The 24,732-nt window shown below is 42.4% G+C and overlaps 1 protein-coding gene across 1 annotated transcript in view; it reads left to right on the forward strand.

Annotated features, from left to right (window-relative positions):
- chd7 (chromodomain helicase DNA binding protein 7) overlaps positions 1-10,870 on the forward strand; it is a 66,293-nt gene extending 55,423 nt beyond the window's left edge. The window contains exons 26-38 of the mRNA XM_036565385.1: positions 728-857; positions 1,296-1,353; positions 1,444-1,504; positions 1,702-2,041; positions 2,459-2,667; positions 3,024-3,827; positions 4,578-4,735; positions 5,104-5,331; positions 6,491-6,901; positions 7,365-7,574; positions 8,192-8,332; positions 8,445-8,549; positions 9,025-10,870. Of these exons, the coding sequence (XP_036421278.1) occupies positions 728-857; positions 1,296-1,353; positions 1,444-1,504; positions 1,702-2,041; positions 2,459-2,667; positions 3,024-3,827; positions 4,578-4,735; positions 5,104-5,331; positions 6,491-6,901; positions 7,365-7,574; positions 8,192-8,332; positions 8,445-8,549; positions 9,025-10,095 (3,926 nt within the window). The 3' untranslated portion in view covers positions 10,096-10,870. The remainder of the gene's footprint in view (positions 1-727; positions 858-1,295; positions 1,354-1,443; positions 1,505-1,701; positions 2,042-2,458; positions 2,668-3,023; positions 3,828-4,577; positions 4,736-5,103; positions 5,332-6,490; positions 6,902-7,364; positions 7,575-8,191; positions 8,333-8,444; positions 8,550-9,024) is intronic.
- The last annotated feature ends 13,862 nt before the right edge of the window (positions 10,871-24,732 follow it).

Consider the following 24,732-nt stretch of genomic DNA (forward strand, 5'->3'; position numbering starts at 1 on the left):
TAGCACTTCATTCAGAGAACTTGCTTCAGTTTTTCCAGGATGCTTTACTTTGGTTTGTGATTTTTTGGTTTGGTTTAGTTTTGACCCCTTTCTGATTGAGTGTCTCCTTTAGTGATATTCTGATTGGGATTCTGTTGTTTTGGTTTTATGCTTTAGAAGTGAATTTTTGCACTTCATTCAAAGGGCTTCATACTTCTGGGAAGTTTTCTGGACCCTTTGCTTTATGCTATTTTTTTATTGATAAGCTTTTTCAGACTGTTGCTTGTTTTTGAGTTTAGCACTTGGTTAAATGTCAGTCAGCCTGAGGGCTTTGTACTTCAGACAACATTTTACTTGATTTACCATTTTTCATTTGTTAGCTTTATCTTTTTCCTCCTCTGATGCAAGTGTCTTGTTTAGTTTTTACAATTTTCTGGTTTAATTATTAGATTCAGGGCCTTTGAGTTGTAGTACTGAGTCATTCAGACTGAAGACTTCATGTTTGACAAGTTTTTGCAGGGCGTTTTACTTGGTCATTGCACTTTATCATAATTTATTGGTAGCTTGTTTCGGTGTCTGTTCAAAATGGGTTTTTTTGTTTGTTTTTTTTTGTTGTGTCTTCTTCTTTTTCCCATATATATTTTTCCCCAGTTTTCCAAATAGTATTTCCTCAACCTGGAACCCTGCAGCCCAGCCAGTGATTTGGGTGGAGTGATATTGAGACTCTCTCTCTCTTTCTCTTCACCAGGCTATGAGAAGTATAACTCCATGCGTGCAGACCCCACCCTGTGTTTCCTGGAGAGGGTGGGCATGCCCGATGCCAAAGCCATCGCAGCCGAGCAGAGGGGAGCGGACATGGTGGCAGATGGTGGCGAGGGGTAATTTTGGCCCGAAATCACAGCCTCAGCAAGAGGGACTCCTCTCCCTCTTCACTCTTTCTTTCTGCCCTCTCTCTCGTTCTGTCTCCCTCTCTCTAACTCTTCTGCCCTTCCCTTTGTTCTGAGTTCCATGCTAAAGTTGTAAAACAACGTTGAAATTTATTGAATCTGGTCTTCTGAATGTGATCTAGAACATTTAACATGAAATATGCTTGAGAGTAATGCATCCGAGTTTGTTGTCCGAGTCACAGGCTCCGATAACGCTTTGAGACTGATACATAGTGCATGACCTAGATAAAACTAAACGTAATGTTAGATCTCATTGATAATGTTGCTAGTAAGGGACAGTATTGGTTTGTTTTATTCAGGCATTCATTATTAGTTGGTCATGTGGGAAATCGGTATTGGCAAATTGTTTTAAGACACTTTCTTTTACAGTGAGGATGAGGACCCTGAGTACAAACCACTCCGGATGCCCTTCAAAGATGAGCTGGATGTAAGTTTACTTGTAAACTGGTCTTTTATACAGAGTGTCTAAGTGTATATTTGAGGATTGGTTTGATGACTCTGTTCTTATTGTTTCCAGGACTTTACAAACTCTCCTCTTGATGACAAAGAGGAGACTATGGATATCGAGAGTGGCGAAGGTATTTTCACGCTTCAGCATTACTTGCATAAACTGTCTGTTGAAAACTAAGTATGTTGAGACAAATCCCAAAATGTCAGACTAAACATGCTGATGTAGGGTCAGTCCTTTATGTACTTCCAAAAAAATTGAAATCTTAGATACGCAGCACTTAATATAATGCCGTCACTGACGTCTTTGTTGTGTCGTCCCAGCCGTCCCCCAAGTCGAGTGAAAACGGTAAGGCGGGGAACTTGTACTGGCCTCCAGCCTCTGCGCTGACTGCCCGCCTGCGCCGCCTTATCACTGCCTACCAGCGCAGCCACAAGAGGGAGCAGCTGAGGCAGGAAGCTTTGACCAAACCTGATGGCCGGAGACGCCGCCGTCACCGTGATGACATACTCTCCATGGTAACCGAAGCAGGGGCTTACGGTCAGGATGTGGCGGCTACTGCGTTCCTGGCAGAAAGTGGGTCTTTCATGAAGGCCTCTCCGTTCCTGCCCGAGAGCGCCGCCCTGTTGGGTGACGGTGCCGCCTACTTTAAAGAGAGACGGCAGAGGTAAGGCATCAGTGTAGGGTTTTTTTTTGGCCAATAACAGCTGATAACATGTTGCTCTAGAAAATGCAGATACCAATAAACTTTTTTTTGTTTTGTTTTTATTTATTTTTTTAATTCACGATATAATCTATGCATCAATGTTTGCTTTGTTTGTCTACATAAAACAAGACACCTTTTTTAGAAACTGTACATTTCTTTTTTGTGTTTTGTTTTTTTTGTAAAGCAAGCTTCTGTTGACCATAATTCAAAGAGCCAGTAATTTCATGCTTTGTTGAAGTTGAACCATTCCTTTTAAATTAAGCTGGACTCTTGTTTTCCTCTGAAGTTCTGAGGTTTGTCTTTTAGACTGTGGTGAGTTCCCCTCATATTTCACTTATGACCACTTTCATAACTTCTCTCCTACTGTCTGCTCTCCAGATGGACCAGGCGGGAGGAGGCTGATTTCTACCGCGTGGTGTCTACATTCGGAGTGGTTTACGACGTCCACCGCCAGTGCTTCGACTGGATGCAGTTCCGTGCTTTCGCTCGTCTAGACAAGAAGACGGACGAGAGTCTGGAAAAGTACTATTACGCCTTCGTGGCCATGTGCAAGCGCGTGTGCCGTATGCAAGTCAAAGGAGACCAAGGTATAACCCCACCCCCCAAGAACTTGCATCTTTTTATAGGACACTTGGCCTTGTTTATTTTTCATTGAATATCTGAGTTTGACTAGTTTTTATTTTTTGTGCTCCCTTAGTGAGGTTTTGATTTTAGATTCTGCAGATTAATTAGATTTAGGATTTATTATAAGCTTTCAGTGTCAGTTTTTTTTTTTTCCTGCCCATTCGCAGTACTTTGTTACACTTCTCTTTCCTTTTTTTCCTCTCATTTTCTCCTGTCTCTCTCTAAATCCCTTCTCTCTCTCTCTCTCTCTCTCTCTCTCTCTCTCTCTCTCTCTCTCTCTCTCTCTCTCTCTCTCTCTCTCTCTCTCTCTTTTTAGCAGATCTAGCAGACCCCACCCTGATAATCGATCCCATCACGGAGGAAAGAGCATCACGGACTCTGTACCGTATCGAGTTGCTCCGACGTATCAGAGAGCAGGTCCTGCCACATCCACAGCTGGAGGAGCGTTTGCGTCTGTGCCAGCCAAGCCAGGATCTCCCTGCTTGGTGGGAACCTGGCCGGCATGACCGCGACCTTCTCCGCGGAGCCGCAAAACATGGAGTCAGTCGCACGGACTACCACATCCTCAACGACCCTGAGCTGGGCTTTCTGGAGGCCCACCGCAAGTTCACCCAGGGCAAAGGAGCCGAACCTGCACCTGCCTCAAACCCTCTAACTCCACTGGCTCTGGTTAAAGAGGATGAGCTGAAGGAGGAGCAAGGAGACAGCATGGAGGTAAAAGCGGAAACCGGAGTGGAGGTTAAAGAGGAAGTTAAGGAGGAGAACTTGGAAAAGCCTGAGCAGAAGCCTGAAGAGGAATTGAAGCCTGTAGAGGAGGTGAAGGATGAGCTGAAGCAGGAGGAATCCAAAGAGGAGAAGATGGAGGCAGAGGAACAGGGAGAGGACAAAGAAAAAGAAGACATGAACACTGAAGAAAGCCACAGCGCTCCTGAAACAGCTAAAGTGGAGAAGGCCACTGAGCCTGAGGTTACAGACACACTCCCTGTCCCAGCTCTTGAAGAGCAGGAGCAGTCATCTGGAGCTCCTGGCGACAGCAAAACCAGCACTGACAAAACCTTAGAAGAAGAGGAAGAGGAGAAAATGGACGAGGATGACAAATCAGAAAAGTCTTCTCAGGCCGAAGGTAAACCTGGCGATATGTGACAGATTTAAAACAAAAAGTAGAAAGTAAGATTATAATTTTTTTTCATGCAGTTTGTTAATAATGAAAATGATGACTAAGATACTGAATAAATGCTGCAGCAGTGTTGATAAAGAGCCCCTCATGGAAAACCTATTCGGAGTCCATATGTGGCAATGAAGCTGCGAACAAATGCCATTATTTTTATTAATCACGTGTGATTCCCCCATACAAACAGCCCAATGAATTTTAAATGAATTGTTGTCACAAAAAAACAGCTTATTACCATATAACTCACTAATCTATGGATAAATGCTCTTGGGGTGGGGGGGGTGGGTTACTGGAGCCTGCCCTAGCGCTCATTGGACAGAAGGCAGGAAACACCTTGTAGATCGATAGATAGATAGATCGATTGATCAGTCTGCCAGTTTAGCATACAAACTATTTAGCTCTGCCCATAAACACTGATGTTATATAGAGTTTCAGCCTGGGCTGCTTTTTGAATGAAGCACAATAAAGGGCAGCCAATCAGAACAGAGGTTGATTTTATTAGTCTTGAAGGCAGGGAAACACATGCTAATTCTAAGGGGTAAGGAGAGGTTGGGAAATTGTCAGGTTAAAGTGATGTATTACTGTTTTTTGATGCATAAAGCCACACAAATATAAGTGGACCTCAAGGAAAAAATGAAATCCAATAAAAATTTCGATTACCAGCACTTTTTAAAGGAATAATCAAATTTTTTTCTTTTGTAGCCGGGGGGTCCTCTGAGAGGAAAAACTTTGACGAGGAGAGTAATGCCTCCTTGAGCACAGCACGGGACGAGACACGTGACTACTTCGGAGTGGACGACGTCGAAGCATCTGCTTCTCAGATGTTTGGTGAAAGAGCCATGTTCTCCTTCTGGCCAAAGGTTAGTATGGGACTAAAGACTTGAGATTGCAGATCAGTTTTACAACTATAATGTAATGGACATCACTTGTAGCATCCTACATGCACACTCATAAAACTAATAAAATATGGTATTAAGTCAGCTTTGATCTGTTAAAACCATTATTGTTTGATCCATGTGCTTAGTAAACTTAGTTTACTTTTGTAAAATTATGAGATTTTTATATGTGGGAGGGGAGAAGTTTGCCAGATCAAACTGTTGTAAGGTGGAGGACCTGGCAGAAGATGTGCAGATGTGCTCAGTTTTCCTTTGTGTACTCAGTAGTTCATTACAAATGCACCTGCACACGCTCACATTTTGTGTGCATCTCTGCTGTGTTTGTATTGCAGGACAGGGTAATGATCAATCGTATGGACAACATCTGTGAGGCGGTCATCAAGGGCAAGTGGCCTTCCAACAGGAGGCAGTTCTTTGACTTCCCAGGCCTGTTGCCTGGCTACAGCGCCATGGCAACGGACAGCCCCCTGCCAAGGAGGGGCCTAGGCGATCTCTCCATGGTGAGCCAGACCAGCTATAGTGGCAGTGAGGACCTCACCATGTCACCGCAGGTCAACAAGGCAAGTCACCTACCCTGCCCCCAGCAGATCAGTTGCTCTCTCGGACTCAGCACTGTCTGTCTCTGTTCCACTAGTTTTCTCACCTCTGATGCCATTTTGGTGACAACGTAAATTGAGAGCCTGATAGTTCACGCAGGGTGAGGCTGAGCATTTCATGTCAGAAATTACAAGGTCTGATTAGGCAGAAGTTCAGCAATCAAGATTTTTGGCTCTTGGAATTCAAGTACAGGCCCCAGAACAAGTTTAATGTAAGATGTCAGTTCAAATGAATGAGAATCACGTTAGTGAAACAGCCAACACTTTACAGTGCATCTTTGCATAGTTTATATGTTGTCTGCTGTTTGAGATTAAATTGCTAGTTGTGTTAAGTTAAAATGTTAAACAGCTCGCAAAGTTGCCCGTTTGTGTGTGAAATATCGGTCACTGAGGGCAGAAATTGCCCCTGCCCATTTCTAATCCAGGCTAGCTGTTAATCATTGGTTGCTGTAAAAGTGCATCCCCAAGCAAAACTATACAGTATAACAATGTAAAATTCCTTCATGCACAAGGCTGCAGGCTAGTGCCGTCCTGGGGATGATAAAAACGGCACACGATGCGATGTTCAAACAGTTTTGTGAGGCTTCAGGACAATTCGTGGTAATTTAACACAAAAATTTTTGAATGAGTTGTTTATACCCACCCTAAATATTTCAAAGTTCATTAGCCTGTCAGTGGGAATTCCTGTTATATTAGCGTCAAGCTAACAGTTTTGTATGTTCTTTTTTGTTAATTAATTCTTGAATTACTGTTTACTAGCTTTGATGCCAGTTGTAATGCACCGAATCTGTAATATGACAGTACAAACATTCAAGTAAGAAAGGTAAAGTAAACAAAGCCGGTTGGGGCGGCTGACAATGTTTCGAGACTGTTCAGGGGCAGTTTTGAAATTAGTCTGGAGCCTTGATACAATCCATCTGCATTACTTTCTGTAATGAATTGATTAATGGAAGAGCTGTGCTGTTTTTTATGGCAGCAAGTTGCTTATTGCAAAAAGATTAGTTTACTTACTCTAAAAGGCATTCTATCATCCTTCCGTGTGCCTGCTCACGTTTGTAATGGGAACACTGACAAATTTTGTTCTTCGCCTCCACGCTGACCCGTCTGCTTGTTTCCCGCACAGGATGAGGCTCTGAGTCTGTCCGTCCCGCGGCAGCGCAGACGTCGGCGGAGGAAGGTGGAGATTGAGGCGGAACGGGCTGCCAAGCGCCGTAACCTGATGGAGATGGTAGCTCAGCTGAGGGAGTCGCACGCTGCTGAAGGTCAAGCTCAAGCCATGGACCTGACCAAGGCTCTGCACAACCTGACCCCTTCAGCCTCTTCCTCTTCATCTTCCGCCGTGTTCCCCGGAGCCATGGCCTCTTCAGCAGCCCTGAAGGCCCAGATGGAGCTGCTGCAGGCGGGTGGAGCGTCCAGGGCCAACGGCTCCCTGCTGGAGCCTGAACTCCCCACCCGAAGGAGGAGAGGCCGCAGGAAAAACGTGGAAGGCCTGGAGCTGCTCTTCATGGGCAGCAAGAGGGGACAGTTGAATGTGGTACGGGCATCTGCTTTTTTTTAAAACGTTTTTGCTGGCTCATTTAGGAAGGTTTCCAGACGTTTTAGCTATCATAGCTTGCCTTTTTTGCTATTTTTGAAATAAATGAAACAACTTATTTTTGTTTTGTATTTTAGTTCTATTGAAGTTCTGTTCTATTCTGTTAAAATTATACAAATGTGAGCTAGTGTGCATTTATTGGCCCGTGTTTATCATGCTTATCAAAGTGGGAATGATGATCTAAAATCAGTCCTTGTAACTGTGCTAAAGGCATGAACTGATTCCAGGTTAGCTTTCTTTCTCTGAGATGTTTGATAAATATGGCCAATTTAGCTTTTTGGGCAATTGTACCTTAAAAGATTTTCACACCCTTTTAAACAACTTTGAGATGTGTTCCTCTGCTCTCTGAGAAAGCAGGAAAGGGACAGATTTATAATCCCTTACATGTTCTTTTCCTTTACAGGAGGATTCAGACGGGACCAAAGCTTTTGTAGAAGGGGCGCATGTGCCAAGCCGAGCACAGAGACACATTCCAGCTCCTGCACCGAAAGCCTCCAGTGCCAGCCTGGAGGAGAGCGGCCTTAAAGCGGAGGATGGGACAAGCACTAAGGACCTACGGGAGTGGCTGAGACAGCACCCCACTTACACTATGGACATGCCTGGATACATACCAGTGAGTGACCTTCACACTGCATACAGCCTTCACAGTCTCTACTGGTCTTAATCTGCTTCACAGCACAGTGGATATATGCTCAACCACAAAAACGTGTGGGGGTCGGATCAGTAACGGATCTGATTTAGCTGCTTCAAGGCTTGGTTGGTGATGTATGTTCTCAGAATCAGTCCAGGAAAAACAGGAAGGGGAAAAACGCTGCGTTGTTGTTGTTATTGAGGGTGTCGCAATTACTCAGTTAAACTCAATTTAAACTTTTATTTTAAAAAAAACAACAGTGCATAATGATGCATGACCTTTTTAACGGCTCCTGTTTATTTTTACAGTTTAGTATTATGAAATCTTTGAAAAGCTGTCTTAAACCTTGGTCTGTTTTTTTTTATGTTAAAAAAAATAGGCACAGCATTAATTCATATCAGTGTAAGTAAAAGGATTGAATTTCTCGTTAATTTTTTGTTATATCTTAAGCCACAGACCTTCAAACGCTGGTAAACTGTTGATGTAACTGGTTGGCCACAGGGTTGTACCTTTCAGTGGTTATGAAATCCAGGACCAGAAACGGTTTTGGACGACTGCAAGATCTCTGTCTAAAGCCTTGTTGTCTTGTTTATTTGCAGAAGAATGAGGAAGTCCTCCTCTCACAGCTGGCCAAACCGAAGCAGAAGAGGCACCGCTGTCGCAACCCCAACAAAATCGACATCAACACGTTGACGGGAGAGGAGAGGGTCCCTGTGGTCAACAAGAGGAACGGGAGAAAGGCAAGTATTACTGCAATATTTTGTTTTTATTTATACATGTCTGTGTGTTTTAATATTCTTCACTTTAAAAGTTCTTAATCTAACATGTTTGTTTTCTCTCTCATGGCTACAGATGGGTGGTGCTATGGCTCCTCCAATGAAGGATTTGCCACGTTGGCTGGTTGAAAATCCTGAATTTTCCGTCTCTCCAGACTGGACTGATATTGTCAAACAGTCGGTAAGTTCCTCAGAGTTGTTGTTAACATCCAGTGCTGCAGTTCTGTTTGCTTATAAAATTACATCTATATTTTTATAACGACTGAGTTTGCCTTGTTTTTCTATCCATGTGTCTGAGCTTTGGCCTATTGCCTGTTTCATTGAAGGTGTAGAAATGAGTTGCTCTGAAAGTGTCTGTCTATTCAAATGCATTCATTTTAGATCATGAATCAATTATAATTTTAAAAATTCAGTAACCTGCTTTTTTTGTCCAGAATAAAATTCTGTCATTTAAGGCTAAAACCGCCCAAAAAACCTTGGTGTTGATGTAATTTTTACATTTTGAATCATATCAAAATTTGAACATCGACATTTCTTGATGTTTTGACTTGTTTCTTAAAGGATCATAATTGAGCCGTTGTATGGTCAGATGTGTTTATTTGGATCAAATAATTAGTTTTATCCCTCATTTTAAACTGCCATGTTCTGATCTTCAGGGTTTCCTCCCCGAGTCCATGTTTGACCGCCTTCTGACGGGGCCGGTGGTCAGAGAAGAGGGCGTGCGGCGCAGAGGCAGACGACCCAAGTCCGAGATTGCAAAAGCTGCGGCGGCTCAGGCAGCGGCAGCTGCCGCCGCTGCAGCCTCCACGTCCGGCGTGAACCCCTTACTGATGAACGGTCTGTTCGGGGGCATGGACCTGACCAGCCTGCAGAGCCTACAGAGCCTGCAGAGCCTCCAGCTGGCAGCTGGTCTCATGGGCTTCCCCCCGGCGCTGGCCGGTGGTACGGCGGACGGCAAGCACGCGGCGGCCATGCTACCCTTAATGCTGCCCGGCATGGGCGGCCTGCCCAACATGTTCAGCCTCGGGGGGCTGTTTGGGGGCAATCTGGCGGCGGCCACTGCGGCTACAGCAAACAACACGGCTGCTCCGGAGCAGGCAGAGTCCGAGGAGAAAACCCAGCCCAAGAAGAGCGAGGAGAGCAAAGAGGAGGCAGGAGAGGACAAGAATAAGGAGGAGGCGGGGAAGGAAGTAGGAAAGGAGGCGGAGAAACCTGCAGAGGCGGAGTCAGCGGAGACCAACGGCGAGGCTGGTTTAGGGGCTGCTGCAGCCGCCGCCGCTGCTGCCGGTATGTCCACCAATCCGCTGGCCTTTAACCCTTTCCTGCTCTCCACCATGGCCCCAGGCCTGTTCTACCCCTCCATGTTCCTGCCCCCAGGTCTGGCGGGCTTGGGCTTGCCAGGCTTTTCTCCAGCCGCCCTGGCTGACCTCCAGAACGCCATGTCTGGATCTTTGGGAGCCGCCGGAGAGGAAAACAAAGAATCCAGCAAAGAGGCCCGTCCAGAACGGGACCAGAACGCCTTAAGAGCCAGCGCCGACCCGGCCGAACATGTTCTCGACGACAGCGACTCTGAGGAGAGCCAGAACAAGACCGCCGACTCATCCATGCTGGACGAGGACCTGGCCGGACCTGCCGAGGAACTGGACTCGATGGAAGGTGGAGAAGAGGATGAGGAGGAGGATGATGAGGAAGAACCTGGAGAGGAGGATGAGGACAAAAGTGACTGACCGACCGAATGACTGAATTAAATAAAACTGGCCTTCTGCCATTTCCCTGGTGGGCTGTGGAGACGCCGTTTTAAAACTCTATACGACAATGTGGTTAGTCCAGTTGTTTACAATGCCAACTCAATATCCCAAAACCTTTTATGAATTTGGTTTAGTTTTGTTGACAGGTAACAAAGGGGAACACGACAACACTGTCTCTGCAAACGCTAGTGTAGGCAGAGGAAAACACAGGCAGTAGTAGAGTTGTGGATGTCAAAAGGGTTTGTTTTTTTGTTGTTTTTTTTTTGTTTTGTTTTTGTTTTGTTTTTCCCCACTTTTTATCATGTCTTTGAGCACTGGGTGGTGCTTTCTTTCTAGGAGAGGTGGAAACATCCTGAAATATTATAGGAATTACTCGTTCCGATAGTGCTGTGCTGCTTCTTCTGTTGAGTTTTTGTTTTTATTTTTTCTCTCTACTGTTAATGTAACAATGAGTAGCATCTCGTAATATTCAGTGGCGTACAACTTTGACGGCATTAAGCAACTCTCTCTGCTGCTGAAAAACAAAAAACAAAAGGAACTTTTTTTGGTTTTCGTTGTACTGTTCTGCTGAAAGGAGAGGGATGAAGTTCTCACATATCATAGCCTACACTCTGACTGTTCAAAAGTCTCTCACACTGACAATCTATACGGGTGAGGGGACATCTCGGCCTGTGGAGACAGCAATAACGAAGGCAGCTTTTGAATGTTCGATTTTACTCTGACTTAGACACCGGAAAGTGTGGAAACAGGAAAACGACATGACATTAATTACTGCAGTCGAATTGTCTCATTATATCCACGTTAATGCACTGGTGTAAGAATTAAATCAGGTACCTTTATCTATTTGAATGGACTTTTGTTACTTTAGCCACAAAGCTGAACAGCATTACCTCAATTCTAACTAGCCTTGAAGTTTACAGACATAAACGTTGTAAATGTTTTTTTCTTCTTTTTTTGTGTGTCTTTTTTCCTCTTTTTTTTCTTTTTGAAACCATCATGTATGATGAACTGTAAATTGCTGCCAACTGTAGTAATGATGCTTTTAATAAAAGTGACTCATGATATTCGCCTAGGAAACCAAAACTGTGTTTGCTTTGCTCTGTGAGATTGTTTTTAATTAGGATCTATTATGGTGAACTAGAATTACACAGAGGGCTGGACAGTATGACGATGTAATGATCTACTATGTCACTGTAAGCATTTCTGAGCACGTCATGGATATCAGCATTAACACTTCCCGAGAGCTCAGTTCTCTCTAACTGGCTTTAGTGTGATGGAGTGTGTATTTTTAGTGATTGCGCATTTCAATGTGCAGGTCTTCAAGCTCTTAATCCACAGCCATACTGTCTAGCACTTCTGTTGTTTTTCATCCCTCGTTCCTCCCATACACTCTCGTTTATTTTCAACAACACCTTGCAACCACTTAGCATCCCCTAACAACCACTCAGTAAACACCCTGTACACCACAGCAGCCTCTTAGCTACACCTTAGCAACCAAGCCATCATACCATAGCAGCCACCTAGCAACGCATTAGCAACCACCTAGTATAATTTAGCAGTCGCCTGGCAACACACAAGCAAATGCCCAGCAACAACTTGGCAACCACCTGGTACTCGTTTGCGGCCACCTAGCAACACTTTAGGGACCACATGGCAACACCTCAGCTACCACCCTGTGTAACTTCGCAACTGCCTAGCAACACATAAGGAACTGCCTAGCAACAACTCTGCTACGGCCTGGTACTCCTTTGCGGCCACCTAGTATCACCATATCAGCCACCTGGAATACCACAACAACTACCTAGCAACTATGTAAATTACCATAGTAACTGCTTAGCAACGCCTTAGCAACTGGATTTTTTGCCGCTAACTTGTCCCACAGTTTTCAGGATATCAACACCAGCCCACCTCGGGAACGTTCAGTTTGAGCGGGAATGGTGTGCTGATGTACAGCTTTTTGATCCAAATTATGGTTTTCGTACAATTTTTAAATAGGAATTATTACAATGAGTTAAGACCATTAGCAACACACTGTTAACCCTGTGGGATACCTTAGAAACAGTATAGCATCTCCCTAGCAACCATCAGGGATACCAAAGCAACCAACTGTGATACCTTTGCAGCCAGTGGGAAACCATAACAAATGGCTTTCAACTTGTTGACAACCACCAAGAATACCATGGTAACCATCTGGCAGCCCCTTAGCAACCGTCTAGCGACTGTTCAGTCTGTACAATAACTGCATTTCTTGGCTCTTTTTTCCCCTGGTTTGACGTTTCAGATGGCAGAAAAATACTGTGACGTTTAACTGAAAAATTTCCTGAAGTGTTGTGATATAATTTTATTATATTATTTTATTTATTTTTTATTTTATTATTTTTGTCATATCGCCCTGCTCTAATTACATACCAGGTCAAAGCAGTAAGGTTTTCATTGAGTTTCCATTTTCAGTTTTGTAGTTCCTATGAAAAAGATTTCAACCATCAGAAACAGCTTTTTAAAAAAGTGCATATGTGAGCATGGCTGAAGTTCACTGTTCACTTCTCTGTCCACATGTGGAAAGGCAGATGCAAAAACAGATCACAAAAACCAGAATATTTACATACATCTGCTTATCACTGTTGGAAGAAAACCTCGTATCTCCATTTTTGACGTTTTTCAGTTTTTGACATAATTTGAAAATACCTGTTTCTCTTTATATTGTGTGTAAATTTCATGATGAATGGACCAAAAGAAACGACCCAAAATGACTTGGAAAAAATTCTCATTCCATTGACTTACATTAAAAGTGAGGTATGTTTTTCCTTCTGTACAATTACCATTTTCGGAGATAAAAGGTTTTCTTCCGACCACAGCGATGTATTGTCTCCAGCAGGAGTGAGTTTATAATGAGGCTCAATACAGGACAGCCAATCAGAACAGAGCTCATTTACATGAGTCTTAAAGGGAGGGTAACAAAAAACAGCCTGTTTAAATGATAGAGGTCATGTAAAAATGATCACTTTTTTTAATAAATAAAGCTATACAAATGTACCAATTGGACCTCAGAGGAAAGAACAAATGGTCCATTTTGTGTATAACTTCTTTCTTTATAGACAATATTTGAGCTTCCGGTTGCTGTAATTGAGTTTGTGTTTTGAACGGCTTCCTCAAGACAAAGAAATTATAAGAGCTGTTCAGTTTATCCTGACATTTGAGTCACAGCAATTTCACACAGGTGCAGGCAGGCCGGCGCTCCGGGTGATTTTGAGAGCGACTTGTTGATCGCTGACTTGTTCTCGACAGTTATGTTTAGTGGCTTGAATGCTAGTACAGGTTTTTTGATACTGCTTTCGAAGAAGCCTGTGTTCTTAGTTATAAATGTGCTTATTACTCTTTGTAAGCATGCTTATAAACTCTTAGAATGCCTCGTAAGGCTGTAATGTACTGAAACGTGTCATTGTCTATTATGTTGCCTTTCAAATTGATAACAACCTGTACACATGGTGTGAAATACAGGGGGTCCTGTGGGGCCAGGACCCCTTAATTAACCTCTTAGACCCCCTGAATGTCTCAAAATTCTGGGGTCCTTGAAAATAAACTTATGATGTAATGCTGTCCATTAGGGTAAATTAGACACTCAAATCCAAACTCAGGGAAAGGTCACTGTTTAGCTGCTTCCCCCACAATCAGCTTCTCCCTCAGGGCGCCTCAGGGTGGCACTGTAGCAGACTGGTTCACCCAGTTGGTCCTTCATAGCCTAGAAACTGTAACTCTGCCTGGATTCCTCTGAGAAACTTTACAATGAGCTGCAGCAGATCTGTAAATCTGAAAACTCGCCCAGTTTCCCAAGAGTTTGGAGTGAAGAGTGACTGTTCCTCATTTCTCACACTGAGACAGTTACTGTGAGGAAGAGCGCAGAACCACACTAGAACAGAGACTTTACAGAAGAACAGTTGTTAAACCAAACCAGGCCGCTGTGGCGGGCGAGTTAGCACCCTGTCAACACAGGAGGAGCCAGCCAATGTGAGCCCCCGTCCCGATACAGCAGGGGGTATTTCACACACTGCCTGTACTGAATTATAAAGCACCTATAATACATACCAGCACTGTGAACATTTAAAATGCCATCACTGACTGTTTCAAAGAAAAGTGAGCAGTGCTTTAGGTTCACATTTCAGTATTAAACGTTGTACCGTTCATGTCTGTCAGTGTTCGCTATAATATATCGTCTGTGGGAATTTCTGCCCATTCATCCAGAAGAGCACTTGTGAGGTCAGACACTGATGTTGGACGAGAGGGTCTGGCTCACAGTCTCTGTTCTAGTTCATCCCAAAGGTGTTGGATGGGGTTGAGGTCAGGGCTCTGTGAGGGTCAGTCAGGTTCTTCCACTCCAAACTCACCCAGTCAGGCCTTTATGGAGCTGCTTTGTGCTCTGGGGCTCAGTCATGCTGGAACAGGAAAGGTTCTTCCCCAAACTGTTCCACAAAGTTGGAAGTGTCCAAAATGTCTTGGTGCTGAGTCATTAAGATTCCCCTTCAGTGGAACTGAGGGTTCTAGACCAACCCCTGAAAAACAGCCCCATATCATCATCCCTCCTCCACCAAACTCTACAGCTGGCACAGTGCAGTCAGGCAGGTAACGTTCTCCAAGCCCAGACTCGTCCATCAGACTGACAGATAGAGAAGATGATCGGTCACTTCACAGAATACGGTTCCACTGCTCCAGAGTCCAGTGGCGGCGCTTTACTCCACTCCATCTGACGCTTGGCATTGTGCTTGGTGATGTAAGGCTTGTGTGCAGCTGCTCAGCCATGGAAACCCTGCCATGAAGCTCCCGGTGCAGTTTCTGTGCTGATGTTGATGCCAGAGGAGGTTTGGAGCTCTGTAGTTATTGATCAGCAGAGCGTTGGTGTCTTTTATGCTCTGTGCTCCTCAGTACTCAGCGACCCGCTCTGTACCTTTACGTGGTCTGACACTTCGTGTCTGAGTTGCTGTGATTCCTAAACGCTTCCACTTTTCAATAATACACTCACAGCTGATCGTGGAAAATCAGGAGGGAAGAAATTTGGCAAACTGACTTGTTTCAATGGTGCCATCCTATTACAGCACCACTCTCAAATTCACTGAGCTCTTTAGACCCATTCTTTTACTAATGCGTGTAAAGGCAGGCTGCATGGCTAGCTGCTTGATTTTATACACCTGTGGCAATGAGACTGAATGAAACACCTGAATTCAGTGATTAAGAGGTGTGTCCCAATACTTTGGTCCATATAGTGTGTACGATCAGGGTGTAGGTGTACAAGGAGGTGTTCCTAATATCTCAGTGAGTGTGTGTTATAGGGGCTGTTTATATTTAGTATACTACATAGTAACTAACATTGTTACCCAGGTACAAAGCGCACTTATAATCACATATGAATCAAGTCTTAGTCTTTCTCCTCCTTTTTTATGATTACAACTGTTTTTAATCATATTATCCCTAAATATTGATACCGAACGTTGTAGGGTGGATTGAGGGGAGCTGAAATGTAGCCCTGATGCTTTAAAGCGGTTTCCCCTCTTACGCAGTGTGGTGTGGCGGCTGAATTGCTTTTTGCAATCAAACCCTTGAATTAAAAGAGGGGAGCGTGTATGGACGACTTCAAACTGAATAATTTAGCATTATTAACCTGCTGTCTGATACGCAGCCCTGCCTCAGCGCCGAGAGAGGGACAGGGAGAGGGGGAGGGGGCATGGAGAGAGAGAGAGAGAGGGATGGGGGGGTTAGAGACAGGCCTGTTTATCTCCACCATCATAAACACCATCAGTCCTGTGGAGCGTCTGACGTAACGCGCTCCGACAGGCCGGGAGGACGAGGCAGGGGCTCTGTGTCCGCTCCACTGACCAGCCATTATGAGCCCAGCGCCTGGAACAGCAGACAGCCTTCTTTCCCCTCTCTCTCTCTCATTCTCTCTCTCTCACTCACTCTTTCACTCTCTCACTCATGTTTATCTCCCTTTCTCTCTTTTCCCTTGTTCTCTACTTTTTCCTCCATTTTTCTCTCACTCTCCCTCTTTCCATCTCTCACCCCCTCTTTTTCCCTTCCTTTTTTCTTTTTCGCTCCCTTACTCGAGCCTTCTCTCTCTCTTTTCTGTTTTTCTTTCTTTTTTTCTCTGTTTTCTCTCTGTTTTCTCTGTTTTTCCCTTTTTATATCTTTCTCCCCTTCTCTCTCTCTCTCTCTCTCTGTTTTCTCTCTCTCTTTCTCTGTTTTCTTTCTGTTTTATTTCCCTGATTTGTTTTCTCTCTCTCTCTCTGTTTTCTCTCTCTCTCTCTCTCTCTCTCTCTCTGTTTTTCCTCTCTCTCTGTTTCTTTCTCTCTCTCTCTGTGTTTTTCCTCTCTCTGTTTCTTTCTCTCTCTCTCTGTTTTTCCCCTCTCTCTGTTTCTCTCTCTTTCTCTCACTCTCTCTCTCTCTCTGTTTTTCCTCTATCTGTTTTCTCTCTCTCTCTCTCTCTCTCTCTCTCTCTCTCTCTGTTTTTTCCCCTCTCTGTTTCTCTCTCTTTCTCTCGCTCTCTCTCTCTCTCTCTCTCTCTGTTTTTCCTCTATCTGTTCTCTCTCTCTCTCTCTCTCTCTCTCTCTCTCTCTGTTATTGAATTACAGCTCCCTGATAGAGAGTTTATTAGAAACCTCAGGTGGAGAGCTTGGTTGTTTGAGAGTGGGCGTGTCTGTAGCATAAGCCCCACCTCCTCTACTCTAAAAGGCTCCAGTCAGATATGTATCTTTGATGATTGGCAGTTCCCTGAAATACAGTAAGTGAGAGACCCTCAGGAGAGAGCGAGGGGCGTCTCGGCCGCACGGTTCCACAGTGACCTTCGGTTTCAGACGCTTATTTATCAGCAGATCAAAGAGATTTACAGACTTATTCACTTCAGATATTCATTTCCGTATGTGTGTCGAGTCACACTGTCATTTCCCATCAGCCCTGTACACTCAGCAGACTGATTCACCATGAACACTCAAAGAACCATTTGCATGGTGAAAAGGTTCTTGAGGTTGATGGAAAATGTGCTGTATAGGGTTCTGTTTAGCACCAAAAAGGGTTCTGCAATTATTATGATGTCAAGCTCGTATACAGTATAAGAACCCTATTTAAACAAGAAATGCTGGTCCACGTTTTCATGTCACCACCGAAACACAGAGTTTTGGTCTGTGGGTAGAGCCTTACTTTAGCCACGCCCCTGCATTTTAGAGCAGGAAGTGAGGCTGCATCCCTGTCCCTCATGGCCACATGGTGAGCAGTTAAATCCCATTGTTTTGAAGTAAATGTGTCTGAAAATCAGGGTGGAACATTAAGAATCGTCACTACCGAGACACAGATTTTCCATATTTAAGTAACTTGTTTGTGTTTTAATGTAAAATATCACTGCTGTCAGAACAAAACCTCATATCTCCAAAATGGTAACTTTACAGGAGGAGGAAAAAACACACTTTACTTTTAATGAAAGTCAATGGAATCAGAATTTTTCCTAAGGTATTTTGGGTCGTTTCTTTTGGTCCATTCATCATGAAAAGGACAACTGTCATTTTCAAATTATGTCAAAAACTGAAAAACGACACAAATTGGAGATACGAGGTTTTCCTCCGACAACAGAGATATGATGATTTTCTGTGTGAACAGCTGTTCAGAGCTGTGTTTGCTGGTTTACTGGCTGAGTTTTTGAGCTTAAAATGAACTAAAATTGTCACTGAAACAGTCATTACTGAAACATTTGGTAAAGTTTGGGTGTTATGATTGTTTTGGTGGTGAGAACATGGGATGTTTCAGCCATTAGTTATAATAAAATAATCATAATTAAGGTTTAGAGTCACTCAGAGCAAAAGGATTTTAGTCTAAAGTCTAAATCAGTTAAAATCCCAAATGTGTTTCAGCTCTGACTCTGAACCAGCTCAGCAGAACGATGCTTTATGATGTTAGTTTACAGTGCAGAACAGTGCCGTATGTTAACGTTCTGTGTACTAGGTAAGTGCAGATGAGTATGCACTCAGCAGCTGTTTGTGAGCGTTTGACCAGCGTCGTTATGAAGCGGTTCTTCTGGTGTTGATCGTGACTCGTGTTTATGTGAGTTCTGCTCTGGTGGGCGGTCAGCAGGCTGCGGTCAGACGCTGGGCAGTGGACCGGGCAGCGTGGTGCGGCTCTGTGGGGTTCAGGGCTGGCGGCGTGTCCCTGGAGAGACGGCCTTTTCTCTCAGAGTCGCTCTCAGTGTGAACGTCTGCAGCTGCTCTGGAGCAGGAGGCGCTCGGTTACTCACTCGGGGAGAAAACCTGACGTTTAGAGATGATTTTAAAATTTTCACTGGTTTATTAACCTCTTAGTGGATCAGCCCCTACATACAGCTCTGAATGCTGAGAGAACATCTTCCAAATCAGGCTTTAAGAGCTGCTTTAGTGACTGTTTGGAGGATGAAGCAGAGAAAGACGGTGAAGCAGAGCACAAAAAATCTGCAGCTCTTTACTGATTAATATTCATCAGCTTTAAAAAACAGCTGAAAAACATTTTTATTTAGCTTAGTGTTTTGTTAGATTCCTTTTTTTCATTTATTATTATTATTATTATTATTATTTTCTTATTTAATTATTCATTTATTTTTGTTATTATTTTAAATCTTATTTTATTCATTTTATTGTTCTTAATTTTCTTTCTCATTCTGTTTATTTTATTCTATTTTCTTTATATTTTAATGTTTAATTGTTTGTATTTCTATTTATTTATTTATTATTGCTGCCATTTTTATTAAACAAGCACTTATTATTTTTGCTTTTACTGTTTTACATGTTTTATTTTTGATGTTTTTATTTAATTATTGTATTATATATATATTATTATATAATTATTTAATGTCATTGTGAAGTGCTTTGAGCTGCATTTTTATTTATGAAACAAGCTACATAAATAGTTATTATTATTATTATTAGTAGTAGTAGTAGTAGTAGTAGTATTAGTATTATTATTATTGACAACAGAAAAAGAAAAACCCCAATGGCTGCCGGTGTGTTGTGGTTATGAGACATAATTGCTAAATACTTCATTTCACAAAATAGATGTTTAAATTGGCATTAAAATGCTTAGTCTGACTACAATATACAGTTCATAACAGAAAAACATTATTACAGATTTATCTTCACATCTTTGTGTTGTAGTAATGAGGATTTGGTCTGTTGCGCTCTTACACAACCAGGGCCTCGTTTATTAAACATAGAATTTCATTCTAACTTTGTTCTTAAGGTAGATCTCCCAGCGATTGTGTAGGATTGTGTACGATTTATAAAAACAAGACGTTCACTAGTCGAGCTCTGATGCCTGTAGCGCCATCAGGCTGATAATCTTTGCACGTTTTTGTGTCAGATTCACTTTTTATAAATCACTACCTAAGCGTGAATTCTCTCTCACGGTCATTTGAAGATCTGTAAAGACGTTTTGTAAAGAAGGCCTCAGACTCCTGGTTCACTGGTGGTTCTGGATAGTAAATAAAATGTCTATATTTGTGTTGTAGTCATGGCGACCCCTGGTTCCTATCACCACCACTGTGAAGAAACACAAACTTGCACAAACCTTTGGACATACAGTGTATTTTAATACATTTTTTTGAATCCATTCATGGTGGAGGGATACATTCGGGGTGCTGTGAGGCAAAATAGTCCCCAAAGAAAACTTATTATTTCATATTTTTCACTATTTTCCATCATCAACATTCCATGTTCTCAATTCATTTCCAAAATAAAATAGACCTGATAGGACAGGGTGTAGCTCAGCTGACTCAAACAAGCTCCTATAATGTTCCTGATAAGCCACCTACATCAGTAATGACATCTTTCTCTGTTATCAACTATGAGGAGCTACAACTATTTTAAACAAACTCAGTTCATCCACATGTGATCTTGACCCTGTTCCTACTTCATTCCTTAAGATGGTTTTTGATTGTGTTCACAATGTTTTAACTATTGTTCTCTGTCAACAGGTGTTTTTCCAGATGCTTTCAAAACTGCCCTGGTGAAGCCTCTGCTAAAAAAGAGTAGCATGGATCCTTCCATACTAAATAATTTTAGACCAATTTCAAACCTACCTTTTCTAAGTAAAGTCTTAGAAAAAGTTGTTTTCAAACAACTAAATGCAAATCTAATGTCAAACAATTTATATGAGAAGTTTCAGTCAGGTTTTCGTTCTGACCACAGTACAGAGACAGCATTGATTCGCGTTATGAATGACCTCAGGCTCAGCGCTGATGCACAAAATCCTTCTATTTTGGTTTTATTAGATCTTAGTGCAGCCTTTGATACGGTTGACCACAAGATTTTACTCCAGTGTCTTGAATGCTGGGTTGGCCTCTCGGGCACAGTTTTAGAATGGGTTAAGTCATATTTAAGTAATAGGCAGTTCATGGTTTCACTTGGAAATCATTCATCAAAACGGTTTGCCGTTTCTTGTGGAGTCCCCCAAGGTTCAGTCTTAGGGCCTTGCTTTTCTCTTTGCCATTTCTGGTTTGCTTTTCTCTTTGTACATGCTACCTCTAGGTGTAGTCATTAGGAAGCATAGTATAAATTTTCACAGCTATGCTGACGACACCCAGCTATACATTTCTATTCCTTCTGAAGATCAAGACTCTGTAGACAGACTGACCAGCTGTGTGTCGGATATTTCTCTTTCTGGATTTTGCAAAGTTTTCTACAATTAAATCATGAAGAAAACTGAAATACTGATTGTTGGTACAGAAAAATGATGAGAAACTTGTTTTTTTAGCTTCATCTACCAAACCTGAAGTACGAAACCTGGGTGTGATCTTAGACTCTGAGCTCTGTTTTATCTGCATGTAAACACAGACACTAAAGCAGCTTTTTATCACGTGAGAAAATCACTAAAGTTCATCCTTTTCTCTCTCAGAGCGACGCAGAGAAACCTGTTCATGCATTTGTTACAGCAGAGTTGATCACTGTAATGGTCTTCTGACTGGACTTCCTAAGAAAACTATACGTCCCTTACAACTCGTACAAAATGCAGCAGCATCCTAACAAAAAACAAAAGTGAGAGATCAGATCACTCCCACTTTAAAAGAGCTGCACTGTGCTGCCTGTATCATTCAGGATAGATTTTAAGGTTCTGCTACCAGTCTTTAAAGCTCAAAACAACCTTAAAGCACCTGGTTACATCACAGAGTGTCTGTTGTTTATGTTCCAGCACGTAATCTAAGATCTGCAGATAGTGGCCTTCTACAGATACGCTCTGTAAAATACAGAAAACATGGAGAGACTCTTTCAGTTATTCTGCTTCTAAACTGTGGAACTCAATTCCACCTTTTATTAGACAGTCAAGCTCAGAGCTCACTTTTACGAAGCTGCTAAAAACGTCTCTCTTTAAATTTGCATTTAACTAAAACTGAATGTCTCGTAGTTTTTATCTTGTAATTTAATCTTCTTCATTTTCTTCTGATTCTAATTAAGCACTAATGATCTTTTCTATAACTATGTTTTATCACCTGTCTGTAAAACACTTTGAGCTGCCACCGGCATGAAAAGTGCTATATAAATAAAATTTTATTATTGTTATTATTATTATTATAATTATTATTATTATATAAAACTCAGAAGACTCGTGTAGGTTCACTGGTGGTTCTGGATAGTAAATAAAATGTCTATATTTGTGTTGTAGTCATGGCGACCCCTGGTTCCTATCACCACCACTGTAAAGAAATCTGAACCATTTCACACCAAACCACTCTGAATCTCTCTGATTACATCTGAACACTGAATTACACATAAAACTGTAACAATCAGTGAAATATTATCAGTGTCTCTAATAGACCTGATTGTGTGGTTTCTGACTCTGTGTGACTCACTGTCATCTGTAAACATGGACTGAAGTACGTTAGCGTAGCTAAACCCTGCTAGAAAAACCCAATAGAGTCTGGCTACAGACCTGCACTCTCAGACAGACGCACTCTCAGCCCCAGTGACGTCACGTGCACATGCACTCTCTGCCGCAGCTCACGTGCAGTGGAAAAAAAACACCGATCTGTGTCACATTAAGGTCACATGGCCATGAATCGGATACGTATCCTATCTAGGACCACATATGAAAGTGGCTCAGGTCTGATTTGAAAAGATCAGATTTGTGTCCACACAGCTCTGAAAACATCAGATCTGAGTCACATTAGGGCAAAAAATCGGATTTGTGCCACTTCAGCCTGGTAATGTGAACGTAGCCTCTGTTCCTCAGTGCTGCTAATGTGGATGCAGTGCATGAAAGGTGTGGAACTTCTGGTGTCTGGTGTTGTTTGTTTTTCAGGAAATTCTTTTTACATTTGTGTTGGTTTCTCAGAAACCTGCCTGGAAAACTAGCAGCTTCTAAAGCAGCGTCTTCTTCGACTGCTTGCTTGTTAGCTAGCAAAGTAATGTAAGGAGACTAGTAAGAATGCTAGCTATTAGACATGAGCGACGGCAGCTTCTTTACTAACGCTGCGTTTACATGTTGGAACTGAAGACGTACCTCTTGCAATGATGGTGGCGTGCAGCCTCCAAACGTTGCTGTGGTCAAGCTCTCCGTACCTAAATCACAACTGCTTAAACCTTAAATGTATTACGGTAGAACATGCATACTGTGCGTTCATGGCTCCAGCTTATGTCCCATGATTTTGGGACAAACTAGTAATAAAAGTAATAGTGATAATATGTTTTCAACGTGCTGTGAATTATGAACACATCAAAGTACACATGGGCCTCTATATTTGACAAACCTTATAGTATATCTCTCATTCCAACTTGCTCTGCTTAACCAATCACAATCATTCCCGCCTGTTGGCTGGTAACCAATTACGTTCATTCTACCTCGAAGGCGGCGCTGCCTTCACAACCGATTTGAGTAGCGATTTTGCACACGAGCTCTGCCACAATGGCAGAATCAGCCAAACGGCACGGTAACTTTTGGCTGCTGCTGCTTAGCGACATCATCACTTAATACACTTTCCATCCATAACACAGCTGGAGGTTCCATTTAATGTACCTCCCTGTTGAAAAACGTAATAGAACCCATTAAAAGTGTCTGTTGGTTCCTGGTGGTTTTCAGTAGTCGCTAATGGTATTCTGTGTTTTCCTGATGGGTTGATATCACAGTGTAAAGGATCCTGATCGTTTAATCAGGTGTTTTGGAACTGATTCCAGATACGTTAGACCCTTTCCTAATGGTCTCTAATGGCAACCATCAAGCCAGCTCCCGGTTCTAATCATCACCAGCATGGCTTTCATGAGTTTTAGTAGCCTGTATGTTTTTTTGTGAATAAACCCGACATTCATGTCTTTTCGTCGTGGTAGGGTTTATTTTGAAAGTTTCCATGTTTATTACCTTATTATCAGTATGACAACGTTTATATCATCGCTGTCCAAAGGAAAACAAGTATCTCCAAAATAGTAACTTTACAGGAGAGAGCAAAAACACTCTCACCTTTCAATGTAAGTCAATGTAAAAAGATTTTATTCCAATTGATTTTAGAGCATTTCTATTGATCCGATCATCATGAAACTTTTACGCAGCGTAAAGGACAGCTGGTGTGTTGAAAAGATATAGAAAAATAAAAATTGACAAAAATGGAGACACACGGTTTTCACATGGTCTGTGCTGTGTTTTTAGCAGGGTAAACAGCAGCAGCCATCTTGAAGTCTGAATTCCTTCTGTGCTTTTATAGATAACCGTGTGCTGTGAGTGTCAGAAGCCTCATAATCAGAGTTACTGAACAAATCCACACAGTTTGAGACGAGAGTGTGACGATTTAGGCGTATGGTCAGCACCATGCTAATTGATAGCTGTATGCTTACATTAGCCTAATTTTTAGCCTTGCAGCTCCACTAAAGAAGCCAACTTCAAACATCAACCATGTCTTATCTGAACTGTCTCCTTCATAGAGACGCTGTTATAATCCTACCCTGATAGCAAGAGGATAGTGGACCACTGTCTGCCCACTGATGGCAAAGCTGTGGTCCGCTGATGGCAGAGCTGGTGGTCCACTGGTGTTTTGATCAGTGTTTTCTGGGCGGCCCACCGGTGTTTAAGCAGAGTATTAGACAAAAGTCCACTTATCATCACTCATTTTCCACTCGCAGTCCAGTTTACTGATTTTTCCTTTTCTTTAGTTACACTTTGTAAATTAGTTTCGTAAATAATTTTAAAGTGTCAGCAACACTTTCTATAAAATCATTTTATATCAGGCCCAGTCATTATTTTTTCTCTCTCAATTGTTTGTAAAACGTAGTTTATTTTCTAATAAAAGTCTCTGTGCATTTCAAATCTGTTTGAAGAGATTAAAAACTAGTTAGAGCTTGTATGCAGGATAGTAATCTGGGTGGTCCGAGGGTGGACCAGCAGTGGCAAACAATAAATGGAGTGCCAACCCTATCAAGCCAGTGGACCAGTATACGCTGTTGTTGGAAAAAAAAAAAACCTTGTATCTCCATTTTTGACATTTTTCAGTTTTTGACATAACTTGAAAATGACTGTTGCCCATTACAATGTATGTACATTTCACGATGGATGGACTTAAAGAAACGGCCCAAAATGGCTTGAAAAAAGTCTGGTTCCATTGACTTACATTAAAAGTAAAGTAGGTTTTTTCCTTCT

Source organism: Colossoma macropomum, unplaced genomic scaffold, assembly GCF_904425465.1.
Source record: "Colossoma macropomum unplaced genomic scaffold, Colossoma_macropomum, whole genome shotgun sequence".
In the NCBI taxonomy this organism is placed as follows: domain Eukaryota; kingdom Metazoa; phylum Chordata; class Actinopteri; order Characiformes; family Serrasalmidae; genus Colossoma; species Colossoma macropomum.